Here is a 25,075-nt window from a genome sequence, read left to right on the forward strand (position 1 = left end):
GTGCAGCTGCTCAAAAGTGTAGCTGAAGTTGTTTTGCACCTCGCCTGGATAATTGCTGAGTCCTTGCTTTCGTCTCGGGTGTTGCAGAGTGCTGGAGCATTGCTTCACCTCACTGGGACATCAAATCCCTCGAGTATCCAAAGAGGCTTTAAGTTTATCGTACAATATTCAGCCCTCTCAATATTGTGTGCTCTTTCTGAAAGCAAGTCTATTTTGAAACATAACTGTTAGCAGGATTTTGGTTGTCAACATTGTTTTCTTTGGTGTCCTACTGTTGCTATTGCTAACAATTCATTCAAAAACCTCTTACTGGTTGTCATTTGTGCTTCTGGGCATTTCCTGAAAATTTTTAGGTAAAGACAAGGCTAAAGAGCAATTGTGTAAAAGCACAGGTTTAAATCTGTCTTGAAATCTTACTGCACTTGCTGTTTCATAATCCTTATCTACAAATTTCCTGTTTGCCAACATTGTCAACAGTGGATAAATTTTTCTATTTTAAATCTAGTCATAGAGTGATATTTTCTAAGGATGTCAGCTACTTGCATTTCACTGAATGCCTAAATAGTTAAGGCCAGTTTTGAAAATTCTAGACATAATACCCAAATGGCATAAATATTTGAATAAGCAAATTCTGTTTTGAATGTAAGGGAGTTTTGTTCTTGGATTTATCTGTAGCTGTTTATTTCCGAATTATATTGAAAAGTGTAGATTCTAGATAAGTACTTAGCCTGGTACCTAACCTTCTATTTGATTAAGATCAACATATTTCTAAGCAATACACCTTAAAAAGAGTTTAACATACCAAAATCAAACTACATCTGGTCAGAAAACAATAAATTTTGCTTTAAATATGTGGTTTTAATGCTTTCCCCCTAAAACATACCTAAACTCTTATTGGTAAGTTATTGTTATAATCCACTGATTTGTAAATAAAAACTTTGGGCACTTCATTTTAATTCACTGGCTGCAAGAGGGCGTATGTGAGGGGCAAATTCAAGCCAGCTTTCAGCTCAAATGAGTTGCTGCTGGAACTGAGCTGACAGAATAATTGAAGAAACTATTCATCCAAGAACTGGTTCAGCAGATTGTGGGTGTAGGCACAAGACTGAACCTGTATCAGACCCTGTTTTCAGCAAGCTGCTGCTTGCCAGGAAGTTCATACTGGCTGATTCTGTGCATTCCACTTTGCACATGCTCTTTGCCTGGTACAGTTTTGAGATAAAAACAAAACCCATTAACTTTCACCATATTTGCTGGAGCTTTAAACAGTGGGGTTTAGCCCAGTAGGTAAGAGTGCAGACACGTATAAATAATAGTTGAGGTGCTCTTGGTTAAGCTGTGATCACATTGTGTTTCCAGATGCTTACTCAGTGTCTTTCTCCAGTGCTTTGATTTTTTTGTTACAATTTCTGTAACATCTATGGCCTACTCGAATACTATTTTAAATTAAATGTAATATACATTAATAGCTGAAGTCTTAATAGATAGTAGAATAATTCCAAATCTGATTTGATTTATTTGTTTTTAATAATGATGTTGATTATGATTTTCTTAATTTTGAAATATTGATTCATGCAGATATGTGCATGTGTTGTCTATGTTATGGTATTTCTGTGGTTATAGCAGAAGGGAGATGATCAGTGGACGAACTTAGGATGTCTTTGGATATCCTGAAACAGGGGTTTTTCCCAGCAGTGGGGATTTCTACTGGCTGCTGTTGGGAGATGTGTGAGGCCAGACTGTAGCACTGATCTTGCAGCTGAAGAAGTGAGAATTGGAGGGAAATGCAACATGAAAGTCTGGTTCTTCATAAAACTTGGTAGCGCTTTCATTGACTTCTGCCTAAGGGAAATAAGAAAGCCCAGCGTGATTGTACCCTTTCCTGTGAAGGAAGCCACATGACTGTTGCTTTCTCTCACACCTGTTGTTTCCTTGTTTGAAAGTAGAAATTACTCAAAAAAGTGATGGGTGATTTTGATCCCTGCGAGTCCAGTGTTGACGCTAATGGAAGAATCTTTGAATGGTGTTGTTAGGCTTTGGTCTGAGCAAAAGATTGGAACAGCTGGACCTCCAGAGGTCCCATAATTGCTCTAAACATCCAACCTTTTGAAAATTGCCACTGTGGCTGCTTAGTGCATGGCTACCAAGCTCACCCCAAGTCTCGAGCTCCCTGGCGCTCCATTGTGGTGCCCAGCCACAGCTCTGGGCTGCCCTGCCAGGCTTTTTTGTGTGTCCCAGCTTGCCACCTGCTCACTGCAGGATGTGGAATAGTAAAGCTCACTCCAGTCCACAGTATTGCCCACTTTTGCCACTGGCTTTAACCCTACGTTGACCAGTAGCACAAGAACCAATGTTATATTCTTATTTTTGTGTCCATATGTGTATTTGGGGGGGGAATTAATGGGAGACTTGAAGTCATGCAGTCCATTGAGACTTCATGAGACTCATTTGGAGACTTGCAGAAAACATGGTGTACATCTCCAAGAACAGTAAATTAATCTTTTAATTGCTGAAATTTCCGGAATGTATAGACAAGATAAAAAATGAGATTTTAAAATACTTTTCCTTTAGTAGTCAGTACTAAACTTCAGTCATCAGTTTTTATCATTCCTTTGTATTACTTAGCAATGTTTGCATATGTACTGGGTCTGGCTGAGCTGGAATTGGTTTTCCCCTATAGCAGCCCTCATGGTGCTGTGTTTTATGTTGGGAGCTGGCAGGGTGTTGATAGCACACTGGTGTGGCTACTGCTGCGTAGTGCTTACACAGCACCAAGGCTCTTTCCGACATTCTACCCCTGCAGTGGGACGGGGTGAGCAAGATCTTGCCATCCTGTTACAAGCAATAAAACCAAAACTGCTTCCCTCAAAAAGACTGTAAACTAAGATTTGACAAAGAAAAAATAGTTAGGCATGTTTTAAGAGCTGTTTTCTGTTATAAAATCACAAACTTACGATCTTATTTTTAATGTTTTTAAAAACTGAGTTTCTGAGCCATTTGATATCTAGTCTTTAGAGACTTAAGTCTCTTCTCTGCCTGAATGTGTTCAGGTTGTCTTTAATATAATGTTTATCTATTGTCTCTGAAACCCTAAGCTAGTGGATCTGATGAGATGCTATCTCCATTTCCTCTATTTCCCTTGAAAAGGATATATTAAAACCCCAGTTAGAGCATCAAGTTCTGAAGCCTTATTTGCTTTTTTAACTGATAAAAAGAAGAAAATTAAACAAAATGTTTTGAAGGTTTATAATTTGTTTTGGTTTGTTTTTTAGGTTTTTGTCAAGCAGGCAAGGATTTACGGTTAGTATCTCTGTGCATGGAGCAAATTGATATCCCAGCAGGCTTCCTGTTAGTAGGAGCCAAATCTCCCAACCTTCCTGAGCACATTCTAGTCTGCGCTGTTGACAAGCGGTTTTTGCCAGATGATCATGGAAAAAATGCACTTTTAGGTAAGAGATTTTTTTTTTTAAATTGTGCCATAATATTTCAGAGAAAAAGGTCGGTTAAAAATTATCTAAAGTAATTTCAGCAAATGACCTTATATTAGAAATATGTTGAAGAGAGGCTTGTTTTTATTAAATTTAATCTATAGCTGAACCTGCCTTAAAAGCCCATTTTAAAACAAGTCCCTGATTCCACAATTAACTACAATTGAAGCCTGGTGATTTCTGTGTGGGCAAAAGTCAATTGTAGCCCCGGTATTCAAAATATGAGCTATCCACATACTCTTATCTCTACTGATGCTTACAGCATTTTCATTTAAGAAGAAATATGTTCATGCAGCTGTTGAAGATGAGCTATCTATTTTTCTGTGGATTAAGGGACAAATTCTGCCCTTGACTTCACTAGGAACATTGTTCTCAATAGGTGCTCTGAGGGCAGTTTGCTTCTCAAAATTTAATACATAGGGAAAAAAAAACCATGTACGTCATAATTGGTTACATTTATGAGCTTTAAAAATTTAATACAAGAGTGCTTCTTGGTGATTGAAGACAGGTGTATGTGCACCTAGATTTCCTGCCTGCCTCACAACTGGTACACATTTTAACAGGCTAGTAAAAGTGATTTAGTGTATTTTGGCTCCTTTAGCCTGTTTAGAATTTACTCTCTCATTTCTGCCTCTAGTCATAGTGCTGCCTAGAATAATATTGAGAAAGAGCTTTCAACAGGGAAGAATTTGGAAGAAAGCATAAATACCCTGATTTAGCCACACTGCTCAAATTCTGGTCCAGACTGGCAATATTTTGCATAATTATTGAAAACACCTCGCTTTTGTACTTATGTCCTTTAATGTTATTTCTCCCTTAAATCCGTTTAATATGCTACTGTATGTTGTAAACCTTTGGACCTAAGGCAGAAATCCCACTGGCCTGAGTTAGATAGGAGGTGTGGTGTGATGTGGCCTTGCTGGATACAGCTGAGGATGTGGGTTCTGGTGTATACTAACATCCTCAGAGAAGCTTCTCCCCCACTGGGCAGGGGAAGTGTCAAGACTTGATCAGTAAGAACTATCTGATAGACAGACAGATGGTGTTTAGTCTGATAAAATGTGGTACTACTTGTCTTTGTTGGCAAATCATCCTCCCCCCCTGCCCTTATATCCATCTGTCATCTCTGGTATCATTTGATAATGAGCCTAGTGACTCACATCTCTGCTCTGGCATTGCTGATGTCACATGTTTAAATGCCTCTAGGCCTGTGTAACTGGCACCTATGAGCAAAGAATTGACTCGGTAGCTCTGTGGCACCCTGATGACTCTTTCTGACAACTGTGGAGATGCATCAATAGTTCCTATGGGTTAAAAGGGAGAAGGGAAGGATCGATTCAGTCCCAGGAGAAACAGGATGAAGAAATCTACTTCTTGGCATCCTCAGCAACATGATGGTAAAAGATGATAATGAGGCACAGTAAGGCTTAAAACGATGGCCTAATAATAGGAGTTTTATGGAAAATGCATTTTGTCCAAAAAAATTGAACATCCTCTTGATAAAATTATGAATTTGGCTGACAGGTGAGTTTAGGAACCAATGTTCTCTAAGGTGCTTGGCATTGTGGAAAATAATGGTAATAGTGAGAATGAAAAATTGGATTTGCTACAGATCTTGAACTGATTAGTAAATGGAAAAAAACGAAACCAAAGCATTTCTACTAGGTATTATTCTGCCCAGCACTATTATAGATCATTACTGACGTTCCAGAAGGAACACAAAATATTTCTTCATTAAGGGTTGAAAGCGATTCCGAGATGAGTGGAGTGGAAAGTAAGCCAGAGTTTAATTGTTCAGCATTAGATAATAGAGGGCTTATTCAGACAACAAGGATTTTAAGGTAGGCCAATTTCAGGACATGCCCTGTGCTTTGTTCTAGGAGGTGTTAGACCGGTACCATCTATATGCAACATTCCCGTTAGCATAGTTGTGAATGGTAGTGGAAATCAAGGGTGCTTATAATCCTCGGTCTGGACCGTGTCCTCCAGACCCTTCTGTGAAACCATTGCAGAAAAGCAGTCTTCTGCCTTTGTTCATAAATCTGTTACTTTCCTGAGAGGTTGTAGGTTTTTAAAACATTCTGAAGCACTCCTAACTTCTGCCCTGAAAACCTTGACATCAAATGATTGGCTTTAGCACTTTAATGAGCTGTAAGGTCCAGCGTACTTGGAAAATGCTTTGTATACGGAATCTCAGAGAAAATTTATTAGATATTAAAGTTAATTTTAGTCACATGAATTTGCAGTGGCTACTATGGATTAGCCACTGTTTTGAAACAGAGATGCATGCAGCTTGAAACACGTGGGGTTTTAATGTTGAAAAAATGGACATTTTTTTCCTATGGAAATTTTCTAGCCTGGCATCATAGCTCTCTGCCTGGCAAGTAGTTATTTCTCTCTGCACTATGTAGAGTGGAAAATTGGTGGTAGGCTGCTTCCTGTCATGTGTGTACTGTGTGGGGCATCTACAGAAGCTGTCTGGATGGAGGCCTCCAGTCGCTCTGAGCTGGATGTGCAGGTAGGTTAAAATGGCCTTATTCCTAGCAGATAGTAAAAGTCACTTAATCTGTATGTGTATCTTCTGCTTCATTCTTCCAGGGTTTTCTGGGAATTGTATAGGCTGTGGAGAAAGAGGATTTCGGTACTTCACAGAGTTTTCCAATCATATCAACCTGAAATTAACCACTCAGCCAAAGAAGCAGAAGCACTTAAAGTACTACCTAGTAAGAAGCTCCCAAGGTGTACTGTCAAAGGGACCCCTTATTTGCTGGAAAGGTAATAAAGGTGCCCATTCACTGAAGGGGTCTTTTGTTATATTAGTGTGATGTGCAATGAAAAATTGAAAGTTGCTATTGAAAATGTATACATTCAAAAAGAACTGTAGAACGTGACTTTCTTTACTGCTTAAAGGAAAAATTCCCACTGATTTCAATGAAGTCAGGATTTTGCCAAATAGGTTTATTTAAATTTTAATAGCAACCATAAGATCATAAATGGTTTTCCTCCATCTCCCCATACTTTCAGTGGGAGCCCTAAATTTGCCCTTCCTAGGATGTGTAGCCATCTTGGTAGAAGAAATAAGGTTGCTCAGTCTGCTGATTCTTTTCTGTGCCTGAAGCAAAATGACTCACAGCTAGGGCTCCAACATTGGTTTTCCACTGATATTCATCTTAGCAGGTGCAATTCAATCTGTCTAATGCCTGAGGATAGCTAACATGCCATAAGATTAAGAAAGCTCAGGTCACTGATCTCAGGGAAAGAGGAGAAATCTTGCGTACTCTTGCCATCTATGGTGTGTTTTACACTTGGGCTTACCCTCTACAGGACAGCCTGTGCAGTACTGTTATGTGCTAAAGAGATTACATTTGTGACCCCAAGGCAAGGTAGCACTGGGGTCTGTTATTGGAGGATACAGGTTTTTGGAGCTAGAGCCTTGCAACAGCTCAAGGAGAGAATGGTTTACCTACTTGCTGTCTACTAAGCTGGTGTATATGCAGACTGCCTGTTTTCCTCAGCTGTGGTCTCACTCAGTAAAGACAGTTCAATCTGGTGCCTGTTGTTCCTAAAAGGATGATGTGAGGAGAGGAGAAGCTCCACAGGAGGACTGACACACATCTGAGGAGTCACATCCTCATGTGAATAGCAGCATGACACCAGAAAGAGATGGTTATCACTGAGCTGTATGAGTGATTATAGTATTGTATCAGTTAGTGGTTCAAAGGGATCCTGGCTTCAGCTGCTTTTCTCAGTTACAAGTATAATTACCTACTGCTTTAGAGTGCATTTATTTTTCAGCAGCATTTTTCACAAAAACTACAGAAAGATTTAATTTGGTAGTGGACATCCAAATACAGAAAAAGGAAACCTAATTTTACTTTTGAAATCCTTTTTTCTGTAACCCCTCCCTGATGCTTATGCAGTTGTTGTTGGTTTGTGTCCTGATAAATGTTGTCAGGAGTAAGACACATGTGGAGGAGGCAGATACTGGGGTCACTGGGGACACTGGTTATATGCTGATTGCAAGTATTTTGAGCACCCATGAAAGTTTAGAAAATCAACCAAGAATCGACCTCATGGGCCTTATTTTGATAGGCTCTATCCCCATATTGCTACCATTCAACTGGTAAAGCTTCATCCTTTACTTACATTAAAGGTCGTCTTAGAAGGGAAATACTTTGAAGCACCCCATTCTCTTTAAACTAAACCTGATTAGTTCTCAGTTTTAAAAATAGATTGTGTGATTTTTAAGGTGACTTTCTCCTCCCTCAACTCAGTTTTCATCCAGACAGACACTCCCAGCGCTGAGATCTCACTGAAGTTTTTTTGGAGGCATACTAAGAATCTGGGTTTCAGCACAATTCCTCCTTTTAAAGGGCAACATATGACGGTTTGTATAAAGGTTGTGGCACAGAAGTCGCTGAAGTGTTTCCTGGGATATGTCCAATACCTTTGAATCTCTTGGAAGCTGCGAACTGAGGGCTTTTGCCATTTTGCAGCATCTGGTCTGTATTTGCCTGGCCCTCTGAGTGGCCCCCAGGGAGTTTTTCTTAATTAGAAGACAAAGTTGACTAAACTGAGAGAGCCATATTTTTGTTGAATGCTGCCATTTGCCGCTGTTTGTTGTACGTGCTGTATGTATGCTTTTAACATTGTCACCTTTCACCACCGTGTTGCTGAACTTTCCTACTGGAAGGCAGGCCTTGTTAATATGTACTGTAGCTGCTTCGTTTGCAGAATGTAGAAGCAGGCAATCATCTGCTGCTAGCCTCTCTGCTAAACCAAATTCTTCGGTGTCACCGTCCACGACCCCAGAGGGTGGATCAGCTAATGGATACAAATCAGGGTTCACTCAGACAGGTAGGAGCTGAAAGTGCTATAAAGATAACCATTGGGGGTGGTAAGTTACCTCAGATATTGGTGGTTCAGGGATGCAGTAAACAACTGGGTATTTACCTCAAGCCATGTATAGATTATAGTGGGGAGGATGCCTTTCAAAATTTGCTTTGTGAAAGATTAAGACCCAGGTGAGGCTCAAGTTAGTTTAGTCCTCATAAGAATAGTCGATTAACAAATATTAAAAGATCTTCTGATTAATTTATTTGATTCTGTGTCTCCTTGGGTTTGTTTAATTTTAATTTTTGTGGATGTCAAAAAAAGTCAATTACACATTTATAGGTAGGTGTTTGCTTAATATACAGACTAGGCTATTTGCCTTGAAAAGGAAAATAATCTCCTTTTGGGATGAGGGTGGCAACTTTTACTTATTTGCTTGGTTATTTATTTATTTATTCATTTACATTTTATTTCACAGAAGGGTGTACTTAGAATAGCAGTTTCCCCATACACATACAGTGGTTTTGTGTTATGTGAGCTAATATGCATCTCAAAACTGTTCTAGAAAGCTATTAATGACATAATTAAACAAGGAGAAATTATAAAAATCAAATAGAATTGGCTGACAAAAGAAGCAGTATCTTAATCCCATTTATCTATTTATTTATTTATTGCAAATAGCCAAGGGGCATTTCTTTGAGCTTTTTTCCTCATTGCTTTATTACAACTTCATGTATGCCGTTGTGTTTTTGTGTCTGTCTGTGCTATTACTTAAAAAATTAAAAACAAGAGAAAACTTTCTGTTGTAATTGGTTGATATGTATGTACCAGAATATCTATTTCTCTAGAGGAGTATGAAATTCAGATATAAACCCAAGACTGTTGAAATACTTTCTCCACTTAAAAATTATATTATGAAGGAATAACAAACAAAAGCTGAACATACGCATTCTTACAAAATTGTAATCACTGATGAGTATGTTCAGAGATACTTTCCCCAGATGGTCACCCCTGTCTCTCTTTAGGAAGCTATACACTTTAGGCTTTCGTTAAAATTAGTTGAGTGTTGTTTAAACACATCTACATTTCATTGCATGATCCCTTAGCTTCCAGATCGTGGCATGAAAACTGTGCAGATGCATGAGAACCTATTCATTTGAAACAACAAGTGATCCAATATTTACACAGCTTTGTCTTCTATTGTACCTGCCAAGTTAATAGATACACCTTTTATATACTGTTTTCTCCTTATCACTCACTGCAATTTTCAGTCTGCTTGGTGTTTCTGTGTGTCACTGTTTGTACTCTTAGGTCATGGTTGTCAAAACCTTTTCATCTCCTTTTACTGTTATCTTCTAGTGAAGATAATACCACATACATACATATGAATCCCCTGTGACCGGGAGAACACCTTTTTTCAGTGGCGTGAAATCTGACATGTGTCACCTATGATGGAGGTCTGACTTTTTTTGTCCTTGGCTCTGCATAGCTGTTTGTACTTTTAGGTGAATTACGGCTGTTGTAAAACAGGACTACTTAGTAGCAAGTTGCTTTCTGAAATTGTTTTCAGTTTATTGTCAGTTCATACGCCTTTTAAAGTTGTGTAAATATTTCTGTTTTCTGCCCTTGTTCAGTCTCTAAGTTCTAGAAATACCTTTAAGTAGACAGTTATGAGCACACTCAGAGTACTGCATTAAATGGTAATTTTGTGATAGAAATTAGAGCACAAGAGAATTTTGAAATATCATAGTTAAAGTTGACAGTACGGTGTGGCCATGGTATTGCAGTCAGGTGTCAGATCGCCTTTTCAAAATGGTGTGGGAAGATACAGTTCTATTGCAAAGGAGAGGTGATTGGCTGAAAACTTTGCTGAACCCTTGAACAGTATCAAAATTTCAGTTTTAGGCAGGCACACGACAGTGAGAACAAATTCAGGTGTTGAAAGTTGCTTATGTTAAGCAACTAGAAACAGGGTTTTACAGCAGAAAGATGAATAGTTTCAATAACTGGTTGTACTACAAGTTCTGCTTAGGTATCATTGTGATGTTTAAACACATACCAGCCACATCTGCATTCACAGACAAAATTTCAAGAACATGTATTGAAACTAGAAATTACTTTGAGGAAAGCTTTAACACTACATATTTGCTACGTCATACTAGCATTTTCCTCCAAAGCCCCTGACCTGGTGGACTATTTAGTTAGCCATTCAGCATATTTCCTGTGAACGTGGACAAGCTTTTCTGATGGAGCAGCAGCAGCAGAGGCTTCTGTGTTTATTCCCCATCTCAGTTACTCTGTCTGGCAAAACAGACTTTCCCCTCCACCCTCCTTTGCCACATGGTGTGTGGCCTGAGGGTGAATGTATTTGGCAGATCAAGTTGGTCTTTGCCTTCTGTTTTCTTTACCTGGCTGTTTTACTAAGACATCTGTAAGTGAACTTAGCCTACTTTGCCTGCTTATTTCAAACTACTTTCTGGGCAGATGCTAAGTTAATACTCTTTCACTCTGGTTATAAGAATTTGGATTTGTCAGGGTATCAGCATCCAAATGTCAATTTTTTTCTTGAAGTAAATTAGACATTAAATGCCTGATGCTAAAGTAGGAACCTACAAGCTGAGAGGTTTGGAATCAGTTCTGATTTACAGTTTCATACTGGGCAAGTATTAGAATTTGTTTGTTCTTCAGTTTATCCACATGTAAAATAAGATTTATATTTTTCAGCCTTAGTAAAGTGCTCTAAGGAGTTGCTGTTTGTTAATTCATGCAGAGTTTGGGCTCAGGTACCCTTCATTTCTTACCCTGACTTATAAATGGACATACACTTTTTGTAGCCTTAGAAACAATAGTGCTTTAAGGATGTTATGTATTCCATTTTTTTTTTTCTACCTTAAGCCAAGCTCAGCTGTGTCTGACAAAGGTTCAATAACTTGTCCTTGAAAATCTCAGATGATGGAGATTCCACAACCTTTTTAGGCAATTTATTCCCTATGCTTGCTGGGAGCACGTCATGTTAGCTCTTCCCGTTAGTCTTCTCATCTGTAACATGGGATAACTGTGTTTACTTGCCTATCCCATGGGGATATTTTGAGGAGCAATGAGATGGCTCTTTCTGCAGTTAAAATATTTTTTGAGTGTATGTGAATGCAAAATACTGTGGAAAAGATCAATCATGGGTTCAGTAGCTTATATGATTCTATAGCAACGCCCAGTTAAATGTTTATTACAGCTCCTAAAAGATACTGATATGTGGTGACTTCTTAAGAGTGTAAAAAGTTGTTTTCATTATAGGCAGATAGGAGTTTAGACAAATGTGTATGACTGTTTATGTGTATATAATAGAAATTATATATGCACTTATATAAAATTTATAATCATTACTTAATTAAACAACTTATTTTCTCAGATTCTTCAGTATTCAGTCCAGCAAAATCATCTTCTGCTGTTAACTTAAGTGGAACTCAAGACTCGTCCCGGAACAAGAACGTTGTGAAGCCTCTGGCTCTGTCAGTACAGCTTGTAGGAAAGGCGTTTGCTGCAGGTATGGTTTTGCTCTCTAGGATAGCTGAGAGCTAAGGGAATTATCAGCTTAACAGACAAGAAATAAGGGATTCATCTTTTTGGTGGAAAAAGGAAAAGGAAACATTGACTAGCATTCTCCAAACCACTCATATTCATGCAGTCCTCTGCACAGAAATTTTCCATGGCCATTACCGTACCCAAATTGAGCCACCCCTTGGCTTTCATATTGGACATTCTGGTGAAAGTGCATGTTGTATCCCTCTTTATACTTTCCAAGATATCTAAGAGAGCATTAAAGTTACCTCTTGATATCACAAGGTTACCACGAGATATCACATATTTCTGATTTGTCTCAGAAACTGAGAGCTGTGTGTTGTTCTGCATTTGTAACAATATAGTTCCACCAGATACATTTAATGGAGCTTAGTCTCATTTAAAGGAGTTTTAATATCTGTGCTGTTTTAAATATTTATTTCTGTATTGTGTGTTTAATAAATTAGAACCCTCAACTGTGGCATCTAAATCCCTCGCTAGTAGTCTGTTGTGATATTCTGATTATTACTTTGGCTGGTTAGTCCTTTAAGCAATGAAATTAAAATTCTAGCACTTACTACAGGAAAGTATGCACTAAAAGAAAAAAAAGAATTAATTTTGTTTATATATGCGCATGAGCATTAAGTTTTATACGTGATGTATTATTTCTGCTATTTTATACAATATGTAATATGTATCTATTACTATGTTGTATCTGATGAATCATTAGTAGTTCTTTGTGTAAAATATCCTTTCCCCTCCATACTTGTGTAAGATAATTTATCTTGCACTGAAATTACTTCCCACCATTTCAATCACTTCTGTAACAGACCCATGTCCACCATATCTGACCATACCAAATTGTTGACTCAGAGTAAAAATGGGGAGCTTAAAATGGGCAAGTGATGTTATTCAAATTTTGCTAATTGGCAACCTGAGAATCTTGTGCCTGAATTTATTTGGATGACTGCAGCTGGAGAGTTCCACTTTGCATTGTTTTATGCCAAATACCCACATCTCAAACACTTGCTGTTGCAGCTGGTATTAGCAAACTGCTGCACCATCTCCTGCTGTTGCTGCTGGAATATGGTCCTGGGAGCTAAAACCCTGTGGAGCTGGCAGATAACAGCAAGGACCTGTAGTCCCCACTGGGCTCCATGTCTGCTCTGTGCAATTAATGCCTTTTTTTTTTTTCCTTCTGCAAAAATCAGGCTCTGAAAAGGAATAAGAAAGATCTCAGGAGTGTGAGGATAACTTCTTGTGATCCTCTGTTGTTGTAGTTTCATTTTATGATCGGGATATAGTGTGCCTTGCCAGGGTGTTCAGGCCTGCTGGGACTGGAGGATTGTCTTAGGCAGAGGTAGTAAAATTAAGCATGGTTTGCCTCAGTAATGCTCAGACCATGTATTCTTTACAGCAAACTGCCCTGTCTTCCCTGCCCAGTCTGCTTTGCTAAGGCTTTACATGAGCCCTGTAGTGAATTACTGTGTATGGCACATGGACAACTGGGGAGAAAATATATAGATGCTCCAAGATGGCTTAGAAATTTTTACGAATTGAATTAATGATGTGCATTTTTTTTTTCATTTTCAGTGTCTAAAATAATGTGTCACAAACTTCCCAATAATTTGTGTGTGTGTGTAATTTTCTGGTTTATTTTGGTTGGGTCTCTTTTGGATTCTTCTTCAACCTATCATCCCCACCCTGAAATCTGGAGACCCTGTATCAAGGTTAGGATTTTGCAGCCTATGCCCAAATTATTCTCTGCCAAGTACACTTCATGCTTTCCCTGGAGCATGTTTCTTTCAGTCATGCGTCTTGCCCTATTCTTTTGTGTCTGCATGTGGCTGTATTATTTTGTTTGTTTGTTTTGAAGATTTTCTCAAGCCACACACTCTGTATTTTATTATACTCAGCTCCTCTTTCCCTGCGTGCCACTGATGTTGCTAATGGAAACGCTAATGGAGGAAGAAATAATGTATTGAGTTCTACAGTCTCTCGGCCAATGCCTCACTCGACATCTCCAAGTCCTGGCTGTGCAGCTGGAGACCAAGGTAAAAAAAGCTTTTTATTTTAAGCTGCACTGGCTGTTGACCCTGAAATTGGTGATTTTATTTTTCTTCCCCATCTGTTTCAACAATTCAGTCTTTACAGATCCATTTGGGTTTTGGCATGATATTTAATGATAATACTGTACTTTTTAACACAGCAACATTTTTCACATCATAGTCTGGCTTCATGTAAATCTAGGTGTAAACCTGTGGTCGTCTGTGACATGATACCAGCTCAACACTGATGTGAAATGAAAACGTGGGCTGGAATCTGGTCATTTGGGAGGATGGGGTTTAGAATTATTTTTTGCTTTCCTTCTCAGCATCAATGTCCAGTTCTGGACCACCAAAGAAACGTCACCGGGGATGGTCTCCTGGGTCCCCAGTCCCTCCTCCTGGTTTAGCAGCACCTGTTCCTACAATTCGGCCTTCATCAAGAACAGGTAAAACTTGAATAATACAGAGTTGTCATTTGTAAAAACCTGGACTCAACCAGACCAGTAGTCCTGTGCTTCTCTGAAGTGTTGCACAGAAGACATAACTGAGCTTGTTGAAGTAGTTAAGGACATGATGGGGAGTTTTCCAGAAAAGCATTCATGATTGCCTGGTCCTTGTTGCCATAATCTAAGATGGGACACAGGGAAAGTGAAACTATTGGGGGAGAGAGTGGAAAAGACAGATGTGAGTAACATTAATAAAAATCCAAAGCTATCTAAATCCCCCAAATGTAACTCAGCTTTAAAATTGGGCAGGTATATGGAAATGTGAGCATATTTCAAGGATTTCATTAGTCTTCACCTTGAATGTTCTGTCTCAGTCTGGTGTGGCATGCTACAGAAACTGTACACTCTGTTCCTGTACAGGAAAAATGGCTTTATGTAATTTTGGCCTAACAAAGGACACTGATGTCCACTACATCATCTTCAGTTAAAAACATAAAGATTGTGAGACCAAATCTCTGTTGTGCATGGAAAAGCTGTAGGAGCGACATCATGATATGAAATAGGTTTAATTTTGAGTACGTGTGAATACTCATCAATATCTATGTAGATTCCTGTTTATAATAACTATTAATAAAACTGTTCACTATTTAAACACTTTTCAGTTGTGGGATTCAGTATACTTTGTAAAGGGGAATAAACAATTACTTATTCCTGTCTCTACAGAATGAGAGGATAAACACAAGCAAGAAAAAAAGTCATTTGTCAACATGCACAACGCATTTTTAACTCCTTTGGAGGGCTTGGTTTTGAGATGTTTTTGAATTTTCAGAGATACTCATCATAGGAAGAAGGGTCTACATGTGCAGGCCTGCCTACAGGAGCACTTGAAATCAGTCGCAGCTTTTGTAGGTTTCTAGCTTCAGAGACCTGCAGAAGATACATAATATAAAGCAATCCCCCTCCTTTTTGTTGAGTTTTTCTCCACCAATCTACTACCTCTGTTGTGTACTCCATTTTCCATGAGTCTTTTGGATAAACAGTTTCCATGGCTAAAACATATGCATTCATTCACACTGCCTTTGATGCTTTTCTGTTGATGGCATTGTTTGAAAAATCTGTTGCAAGTGACCAAATGAAGCCTGAGAAACTTCTGAAGCAGACCTCACACTGAAACCTGATTACAGATTACAAAATTCTTGCATTTTGTTTCTTTTTACTTGTGAAAGCTGCTTTTGCTCTTTCATGAGTAAGGCCCAATTTTTATCCTTGTAGCAACTAGGGACAACTTTGAGATTTTGTCCTGGTTTTGGTTTTTTTTTTTTTATCTACATATATTCTAGGTCAGAAGTCAGAGCAGTCTCTTCCCTTATATTGAGAGGCAGTATTGAGAGGTAGCCTCGATAGGCTACTCAGAGGTAGCCTGCCTCTTGGAGGTGGCCTTTTGGCTTAGTACTTGGCTTTGTTTAAAGATGCATATGCAAACCTGTGTTTTCCTCTCTTGTTCCCACCAACAATACAGTGGTCAGAAAAAGTTTTATTTTAGGGGTGGGGCTATAGGAGGATATAGGCTCTTAATTTAAATTACTTAAAACTATAGCAGGAAATGCAGAGACCTTTTGAATTTTATTACAGTTTGTGATCTGTAGTAATTTTTTTTTTATTTGTTCATACGGCCAAATCACAGTATGAGCCTTTTAGTAATGGAAGCTTCTCTTTTCTTTATTTTATAGAGCCTCTTTTGTCAGTCCCAGTTCCTCAATCGATGTTAACTGGAATTTTACAGCCTCAACCCATCCCAGCAGGGGAGACTGTAATAGTTCCTGAAAACCTACTAAATAACTCAGGAGTCAGACCAGTGATTCTGATAGGTAAGTCTTACACTGGGGAATCAGATGATGTGTTTTGAACAAATACATGCTCCCCTAGGAGAAGGGGTTTTTTGGTTTCTTTTTGTTGGTTCTGGCATTCAGTACAATATGAAGTCAGTTTGTCATGGATAGTTTACTTTAGTTGCTCAACATTTAAAACTAGAAATTAGGCCATTTCTGCAGAACCTGATTTACAAATGGGTCATGACTAGGTCAAATTTATACAAAACCTCTGGCAAATTGAAGTTTTGTACAAATAAGATTTTTGTAAAATCCAGGAATAGAAATATTTCCATGTAATGAAAATAGCTTTCCAGTGTAAACAACTTACAAAACATGCAGATATTTCCTGCAGCATTTATAGTCCAGATCTTGAAACCCAGGGATTCTGCATGAGAACCAGAAAATTGATTTGAACTGAGTAATCAGAAGTAAATCATACTAACTTTTTTGTCTTTTTGATAGTCCATACTTCTTGTAAGAAACTCAGATAACAGATCAGGCTTTTAAAATCCTTTAGCTGTATAAAGTACATTGTTAACCCTTAAAAAGACATTACTTTTACTACAGAAGTATGACTCATAATGTGAATATCTCTTTCAACCTGAGCTATTTGGGCATACTATATAATAAAAGATGGGTCAGCTAGTGCTGCCAAAATTTTGATGAGTGATTTTTTGACTCTATAATTTTTTTCTCAGTCCAGCATAGTACAGATGGTTGTATAAAGTAGCTCCAATGTTAACAGAACATGCCTTTCAATACAATCTGTGGAATAATTTATCATTCCTAAAGAAATGAAGAAGTTCTCCAAACACTCAGTTGCACAGATAATCCTAATACACACAATGCCCAGAGAATTAACAGGACCATCTACACTAGTAAATCCATCAAGGATAGGGTTACACTTTTTCTGGTTTGTTTTGCTTATGTTGCTTCCTGGAAGCCTATTCTAAAGCTCTAGCATGGTGCCCTAATGGTTTTCAGAGAAACACCTCCTTATTAAAGATGAGGGTGCCTACACTCATCAGCTTAAGTGCAAACTGAACGCAGCCCTTAGGCTCTTGGAGAGTTGCCAGTGAAGTCCTCAGTTAGGCTAAATGTTAGTGGCCCTGAGAAACAGCATCCTATTAATAGTACAGAACCAGATGTACCCAAATGGATGTGTTTGGCAAAAATCTGTGTGGAAATTTTTTAAAAATGAAAACATTCTCAAGGAAAGGAGAATTTATCCTGTGGTCATGTGCTTTACCTTACAGAACAGCATGTTTAGTTGTTGATGTTTATTTAACCTGTTTATGAAAACAGAATGGAAATGTGACAAAAAAATTTAAGTCAATCACAGCAATACAACAGTAACTGAATCAATGCTGATGTGACTTACGCTGCTTTTGTTATGTTAAGATCAATGTACTTTTGCTTCCATTGATTTCTCTTTTTTGTACACTGTATTATGGAGAATCTGTATTTAAGGTCAGGGTAAGACCCAAATAGGTAATATTCCCATCTGTATTTGGATAGCAATAATTATCCTGCTGGTATGCAGTTACTGTTAGTTTTTGCAAGTCTGCGTGATCACTTGTAAAATACAGCAAAGGATCACTGACCTATCATCTCATTTATTTTGTAAGCAAAATGGCATTATAGCCAAGAACAGTCACTGATGCAGTATATTTTGCAAGGTTATGTTAAGGAGAAGTTTGAAAAGGTATACATGTGCAAGATTTCATGTAGTGGCATATTTTCTGAATTTCTGGCCGTTTTTTTGTTTCTTTTATCAAAGGTTATGGCACTTTACCTTATTTCTATGGAAATGTGGGTGATATTGTTGTAAGTCCCTTGCTGGTGAATTGCTACAAGATTCCACAGCTGGAAAACAAGGATTTGGATCTTTTGGGTTTGACCAGCAGTCAGCTGCTAAGTGTAGAGAATATGATACTTTTAACGATTCAGTATCTTGTCCAACTCGGTAAGCAATTTGTCATAAGCGTTTGTTTTTATTTGTGATTGTCCTTTTTTTCTCCCCACCCTCTTTATGTCCGTTTCAGAGCCAGTTTTCTGGCTATTTTTGTGCCTGGAAGAGGTAAGTGGCTCCATCTAGTGTGTGTGATTTTGCTACTTTGTTCATCAGACTGAAGAAGTGAAGTGAATTTAAAGGCTGATACTGCTTCTGCTCTCCATATGGGGATTGACCAGGTCACCTTTGTGATAATGGATTTGCAATGCAGATAACTCATTTGCTTAGGGTATCAAACCATCAGTTATCACAGCTTGTTCTAAGGACGCTCAGTCTGTTTTATTCAGTTTTGTGACAAATGCTGGCAGATGTGTGATGGTCATCATTGTTCTAGTGACAGCACCGTTTACATGAAAACCACATTTGTTATTCAGACTAAGGCAAGTGATTCCGTGAATATCTCATTCTTGTAAATGTTTTTGAAATGGACTCTTTGCAAGTTTGAGAGCAAACCATCAAACCGCATTTTCTTTCTCTTATTGCAGGTCCAGATGTTTTTCCCTACCTTAGAGTAAAAAGCAGCAGTATTAACAAACAGTAAGGTTTTAGAAATTAAAGAATAATATAGGGTAGTGTTGGGAAACTTCTCACAGCAGTCTCAGTCTTAACTTCTGTATTTGAAAAGAAGCTGCTTATCATGGAGGAGTGTGAAATGACTTTTGTGAAGAGCACACTGCTTTTCCTGCACTGGGGTTCTGCTAGGGCATATGTAATACATAATGGTATGAAATGTGCAAATCTTTCAAAAGAAGCACAACTGGTGATAACTCTATAATTTTGGAAGCAAATGTGCTTTCTGCAGGTTTCACCCATGGGTTCTTATGCTTTGCTCTTCTCCCTTGATGCAGTCTTGTTACAGACAGGAAGGAGGCCATCTTCTCTGTAGTAATACTAAGTGATCTGTTTGCTTTATTTATCATTCTCTGCCTCAACAGTCTATTGATTGCCATGTTAGAACTGACAGAGGGTTTCTTTATTTTTTACAGGCTGAGTGTTTTTCTGTTGCCCATCTCTCAGTGAGCTTAAATTTGTTATTTGAGGTTTTCATCTTCATTGGAAAGTTTGTAGAGTCTTCATGTTAAAAACAGCTGCTTCAGTTCTGGATTGATAGCGGCAGCTTGCAAATTTCTCTGAGAGACATGTAGCCAGCTGATACAGCATGTCCAATTAAACTATTTATTGAAACTTATCAAGTCAGTGAACCACACTCCATGAGCAAATCCAACCTTAGGTGGATGCAGCAAGTCTATACTTGATGCAAACTAGAGGAGGCTTCACGCAAAGCTTCTGGAAGCTGAACTGTGTCTAGTGGGCACCCTGCCTTCAGTATAAAGCTGTTTGTTCCCTTGTTAGCAGGTGTTTAGTTTGGCTTTTGTTCTTAGCTGTGCAAAGCTGAATTGTTTTCCATTTGGCCTTATGTGGAGATGGGTGCCAGCACTGTAAGATGAAAGAGCCTAATGGGGAGAAAAGTAAAAACATTCTGCAGAGTGTGGGGATCAAAACATGTTTGCTGGTTTGAATATTGCTACAAATGTAAAACTGTTGGAATTGTGACAGTTGCGCTGAACTGTAGCCTTTATACCATTTTGTAAAATCAAAGCACAGTAAAGGAGGTTGGAGGCCAGCCAGCTTCAAAAGTTTTTGATGAGGAGAAGAGACAAATACAGACAATTTATAAATTAACAGTTTATTCATGTGAGACTCTTTTTTTTCTTGAGAAAATAGGACTAAAAAGTTATTCTTTTTTCCAGAGTATATTGTGGAAGAGCAAGATAAAGGCAAAGATAAAAAAGCAGACAATAATGAAATAATGAGTCTTGCCTAATTTTTCTACATCTCACTACTTGTATAGAATATGTTTGCAGATGATTGTGATCACAGATCATAAGTATTATTTATGAAAGTGCTCTTTTTTTAAAAAAAGATATATCTGAGTATGCATTTCAGTTTCCCTGTAAGAGTATGGCAACATTGTTAATTGTAGGATAATGCTCTTGTGTTTTCAGAAATCAGTTGAGCAATCTCACAATGATATTACAAAGCAAAGCAAACAAAACAAGTGCATTTCTGACGCTTTCATTTTAAACCTACTATGAAGACTATACACAGTTAAAGCTGTGATTCTGAGCCATAGCATTGCTATAAATAAATTCCACTGACTGTCATAAAGGAATAAATAAAAAAGAGATTGAGGTGTGTTTGCTTTCAGTGGTTTTTTACAGTCTGTCTCTTGTACTTACTCAGATTTCACATTTGTTATCTTTGGCTGCATTCATAGTGAAGTACTCTCAAGCTTTGTTTTTATACCTCAAAATGCAGTGTGGGTTACATTCTGTCATTTGTAATCATCTGCTTTTTACTATTGCACTACTGTTACTACAAACACAATTCTATCCTGTGTAGTGCTAAGGTCTATGTTTTGGTTTTTCAGCTAGAAGAGATTTCTGGACCTTCTGTTAACTACCTGTTTAGAATTATATAAAATCATTCTCCTTTCTCTCTTGTTGTGGTACACTTTGACAATGTGTATGCCATGGCTCCCAGAGGTGTTTTGTAACTTCAGTATTTGAATGCAAATCCAGACTCAAGGCAGGAACAAGCCTCTGTCTTCGCTGGAAGGGATATTCAGACACTCAAATCAGGAGGTTATCACAGCAGTTCTCCTGGTCTTAGATGGTTGGAGGAGTAGACACCATGAAGTGTGTGTACCCAAAATTTGAATATGTTGTCTTAAACTTATAGGTGCTTTTGGAAGCATAACTATGTTCATAAGGTCTTTTTCAGATATTAGTCTTTTACGGTATTACTTGTTTTGCAATTTTATTTTCTGAAGTCAAAATGATCCTTTGCATTCTCATTTCTGTAGAGAAGCTTCCAAATATTCCTTTTTAACCTGACAGATTCCTGTATATGTATTTATGAAATGATTTACAATCAAAATCAATATCTATTGGTTTGTTTTCCATCTCATCTGATTTTAGTTCCATTATTTTTCTGGATAGTTGTGAAGAAAGACTGCCATGAGTGAGGCCTGATGTTAAACACTTGACTAATACAAAAATATTTCCTAATCAGTGACTTTTTGATAACTACTTTTAAAAGTTTTTTTCTTATAAATCATCTGAATGAAATTCTGTATGTTCTTATACAGAAGTCTTTCCATTTGTACAATTATTTTCATTTTCTTGGACTCATGATGACCCCTGTGTCTAGAGCCTGTCTCTTAAGTAACTTTCCTCAATCAGCAAAAGCTTGCTTTTACTTCTTTTAGTGTATAACATCTTTTTTGTTGTGGTTGATAGGTTGTAAATAGAATTTATTTCTTCAGAAGAAGATTTAGTTCTGTCAATAAATGTCTGTTTTTTCTGTTTCGAGACCTTCAAAGACCTAGAATGCATAATGCTTTCTTAGAAGGGAAAAGTAAATACATTTCAAAAAAAGAGAACTGTAAAGAGAGAATTATGCCCATGCTACATTACATTAGACTCATCAGAACTTCTCCGTTTGCATCAAAAATTAAAACAGCTCTGCATTTACAAGTCTATAGTTGTCCTACCATCCTATGGTACTTGGATGGTGATAGTCTCCATATGTTACTTCTCAAAAGAGCAAAATGACAACAGGCAGCAGTTTTTACAGATTCTGTACTATAATTTACCCACCCCCTGCCCCGCTTCTCTCACAACCTTACTGTTTGCTTCTTTTTCCCTGTCCTTTTTGCTTGCTGTCTTTGGCTCTGAGAAAAAAACATAAACCTAAAAACAGCATTTCACATATCTCTGGTATTTAAGCCCCCCCTTTTTGTCATAGAAAAGCAAGCTGCTGACATGTGAAGCTGTCTCCTTTGGCACTGACATGAGATCTTGGCAATTTAAGCTATGGTTACTTTTTTTTACTCTGTGTTTGTGAACATTTTCCATTCCTGAGTGTCTTTGACAATGAGACAAATCTCACTGAGCAAAATGTTAATTGAAACTGAGTTGGGGGACTTATGCTAAAATAGGATAGCTTATATTTCTGTTTTCCAATTCAAGATCACAACAGTTTGCAAAGTCTGGGGAATTTAAAGCTGCATATACCTCTTTACATTAGAAGTTTGAAGATTAGCTAAATTAATCTGATTTAACTAAAGTAAAAGAAGAGATTAAACATGTTTATTTATAACCATGCTTAATTTACTAGTGTGCCTGATGAGAAAAACAAAATGAAGACCACTTGACAGGCTTTCTTACACTGTATGACTGCGATTAGACTGCGAGGATAAGCATTTGGGGTTTCTGTTGTAAAAACATATGGAGCCTACGTGATTAATCCTTCTGTTCCAGGCAAATGCACATATTTTTCCCACTCTCTTGTGTGTCCCCCTAGTTTCTGAAGGTAGAGAAGCTAGGAGTGAGATGGAATACCACATTGTTTAAAAAAATAAAGAAATAAGGGAGATGATGGGAGAGAGAGGCTTCTAATGTGAAAAAATGAAGAAATAGCCATGTGGGTAGATATCCACTGAGTAGCAAGTAGGGTTTGTAAAAGTAAAAAATATGGTGAAGGAGCTTGTCAGATCAAGACAGACATGATTATTCCTGGTTCAATAACATTTTGATACGAGATACTGTTCTTCTGTTTGCTTTCAATGTAGGTCCTGACCAGATACCCCTGAGGGAAGAATTTGAGCAGATCATGTTGAAAGCTATGCAGGAGTTTACTCTGAGAGAGCGATCCTTGCAAATGAGTGCACAGTGTATCTCTGTGTCACCAGGTCAACTCCCTTGGCTTGCTAGGTTAATCGCCAGTGTGTCTCGGGACCTCGTGCACGTGGTTGTTACCCAGAATTCGCTGGCAGAGGGCATCTCGGAGACCTTGAGGTCTCTCAATGAAATGAAACATCAGCAAAAGCTACCAGATTATGTAGTTGCCATTTGTGCATCAAAGATAAGAGGAAATGAATTCTGCGTAGTAGTCCTAGGTGAGTAGATTTGCAGTATGCTTCAAATACCAATGCAATTTTGCTGAATTAATTTTCTCGAGTTGTTGGTCCAGCTTTTAAGTACCTTTTGTTCTCTTTACTCTCCTTTGCGTTGTTACACTGCAGTGTCACGGTTTACTATTCCTTCATCAAAACTTGGAGTACTGATATCCATGAGGATCTAGACAAATAGCTGTATGCTAGTCATTAAAGCTTCTTGAGAGACCTGAGAATTTATTGTTTGTGTGGCTACCTTAGAAGATACCTTGAAGTGACCCAGTGACAAAATAGTTGGTTTGTCTTTCTCTGCTTTCTGTAACAGCTGTGCTATTTTACATGGCAATATTGGACTGACCACAGTCTTCTGCAGACCACTGTAAAACAGAACATCCTTTTTATCCTTTTTACCATGTTGATTTTCAAATTTCTTATGTGCATGAGTGTGTTTGGATGGAAGTGAGTTTTGACTAGTCATCTTCCCTTTGAAGGCAGATAAATCAGTAATGACAATTTTTTACTTTTTTTCACACTATGGATAATTACTTTCTCATATTTACCCAGAATCCTCCATCCCATCTAGGTACAAATACTTACTTTGCAAATCATTTGTCACCCAAGTGTGCAAAACTATGGGCAACAGCTTGCAAAGGATGTGCAAAGGATGTAAACCGATATAACTAATTCTCCTGTCACTAGCAAAATAGATTTGAGACTGCTCTCTGTCTGCTGAGTAGTGGAGAGATCCATGACTGAAGATCAGCGTGCCTCACACTTCTAGGATGAAAAGGTTATGTTGATAGTATTAAAGATTGCTCTCGCTTTTTTCTTCCCTTTTCTCCAGGTCAGTATCAATCTAGGGCACTTGCAGAAAGCATGCTTACCACCAGTGAATTTTTAAAAGAGATCAGTTATGAGCTCATCACAGGGAAAGTTAGTTTCCTGGCATCGCATTTCAAAAATACATCTTTAGGTGAGTGATCCTAAGAAACAGAAGATCTAGCCAAGACAGTAATTTCTTTCAGGTCGGTGTGTCTCCTGTTCAGCATTTAAAGCTCACACAAACACAGCTCTGCCCTCTTCACCAAGAGGCATTCTTTCCTTCTCTCCATTCACTGTATGTGAAGGAGCGCTCATCTCCTTCACCCGTGCACTGCGAGTTACTCATCCTGTAGCAAAACATTTTTAACACTGTTTATACTGCTGAATGTAACGGCAGGGCACCCATAAGTGCATGAGTCTTTTCTTGTTTGCACTTTTAGCACAGGTTTTTGATGTTTTATAGTGTGCATTTCTTTGTAATCATCAGATGTCACCACAAGCTGTAAAGGCACAGAGCTGAAATTATTCAGCTGTGCTTTCTTTTCTTGGAATTCATTCAACTGGCAAATCAGTAAATAAAAGAGAAGAATATGCTCCCTCCCTCTCTTCCATATATCTCCAGTCCACTGCCCCTTCAGAGATTCAGCGTCAACTATGTGAGAACATGTGTGTATGTAATGTTCTACATCATTTGTTTGAAACAGCTTCCAGATAATTTGGTGTTGCTAATTCTTACATAGGTGATGATTTGGACAAGCTGCTGGAGAAAATGCTACAGCAGCGAGGGGAAAGTGTCATTATTCCTTTTAATGGAGATGTTAGTGAGTGTGTGTCATCTCAGGAGGCAATCACCATGGTTTCTACGCAAGAACCAGGTAACTTTTTTTACATGCAAGATGTGAAATAAGTGAGTGGTTTGCTAAATGTCAAAATGCATGTGTCTCAGAAGAGTCTGAGGGCACAGCTGCTGTCAGTGTGCCAACTTTCAGATATTAATACAGCCAGCTGAATGTAGTAATACAGCTGTGTCTCAGACAG

At 38.1% G+C, this 25,075-nt stretch overlaps 1 protein-coding gene across 2 annotated transcripts in view; it reads left to right on the forward strand.

Moving 5' to 3' along the window:
• GREB1L (GREB1 like retinoic acid receptor coactivator) overlaps positions 1–25,075 on the forward strand; it is a 138,286-nt gene that overhangs the window by 78,504 nt on the left and 34,707 nt on the right. Inside the window, exons 5-15 of one of the 2 annotated variants that reach the window (XM_026841752.1) lie at positions 3,273–3,449; positions 6,087–6,263; positions 8,223–8,345; positions 11,728–11,862; positions 13,793–13,930; positions 14,251–14,370; positions 16,101–16,238; positions 18,022–18,207; positions 22,892–23,218; positions 24,060–24,188; positions 24,778–24,912. In XM_026841752.1, the coding sequence (XP_026697553.1) occupies positions 3,273–3,449; positions 6,087–6,263; positions 8,223–8,345; positions 11,728–11,862; positions 13,793–13,930; positions 14,251–14,370; positions 16,101–16,238; positions 18,022–18,207; positions 22,892–23,218; positions 24,060–24,188; positions 24,778–24,912 (1,785 nt within the window). Of the gene's footprint in view, positions 1–3,272; positions 3,450–6,086; positions 6,264–8,222; positions 8,346–10,522; positions 11,105–11,727; positions 11,863–13,792; positions 13,931–14,250; positions 14,371–16,100; positions 16,239–18,021; positions 18,208–22,891; positions 23,219–24,059; positions 24,189–24,777; positions 24,913–25,075 lie in introns of those variants that run through there. The other variant, XM_026841753.1, reaches the window with a different exon arrangement.

This window comes from Athene cunicularia (assembly GCF_003259725.1).
Source record: "Athene cunicularia isolate RWA chromosome 2 unlocalized genomic scaffold, athCun1 chr2_part1, whole genome shotgun sequence".
In the NCBI taxonomy this organism is placed as follows: domain Eukaryota; kingdom Metazoa; phylum Chordata; class Aves; order Strigiformes; family Strigidae; genus Athene; species Athene cunicularia.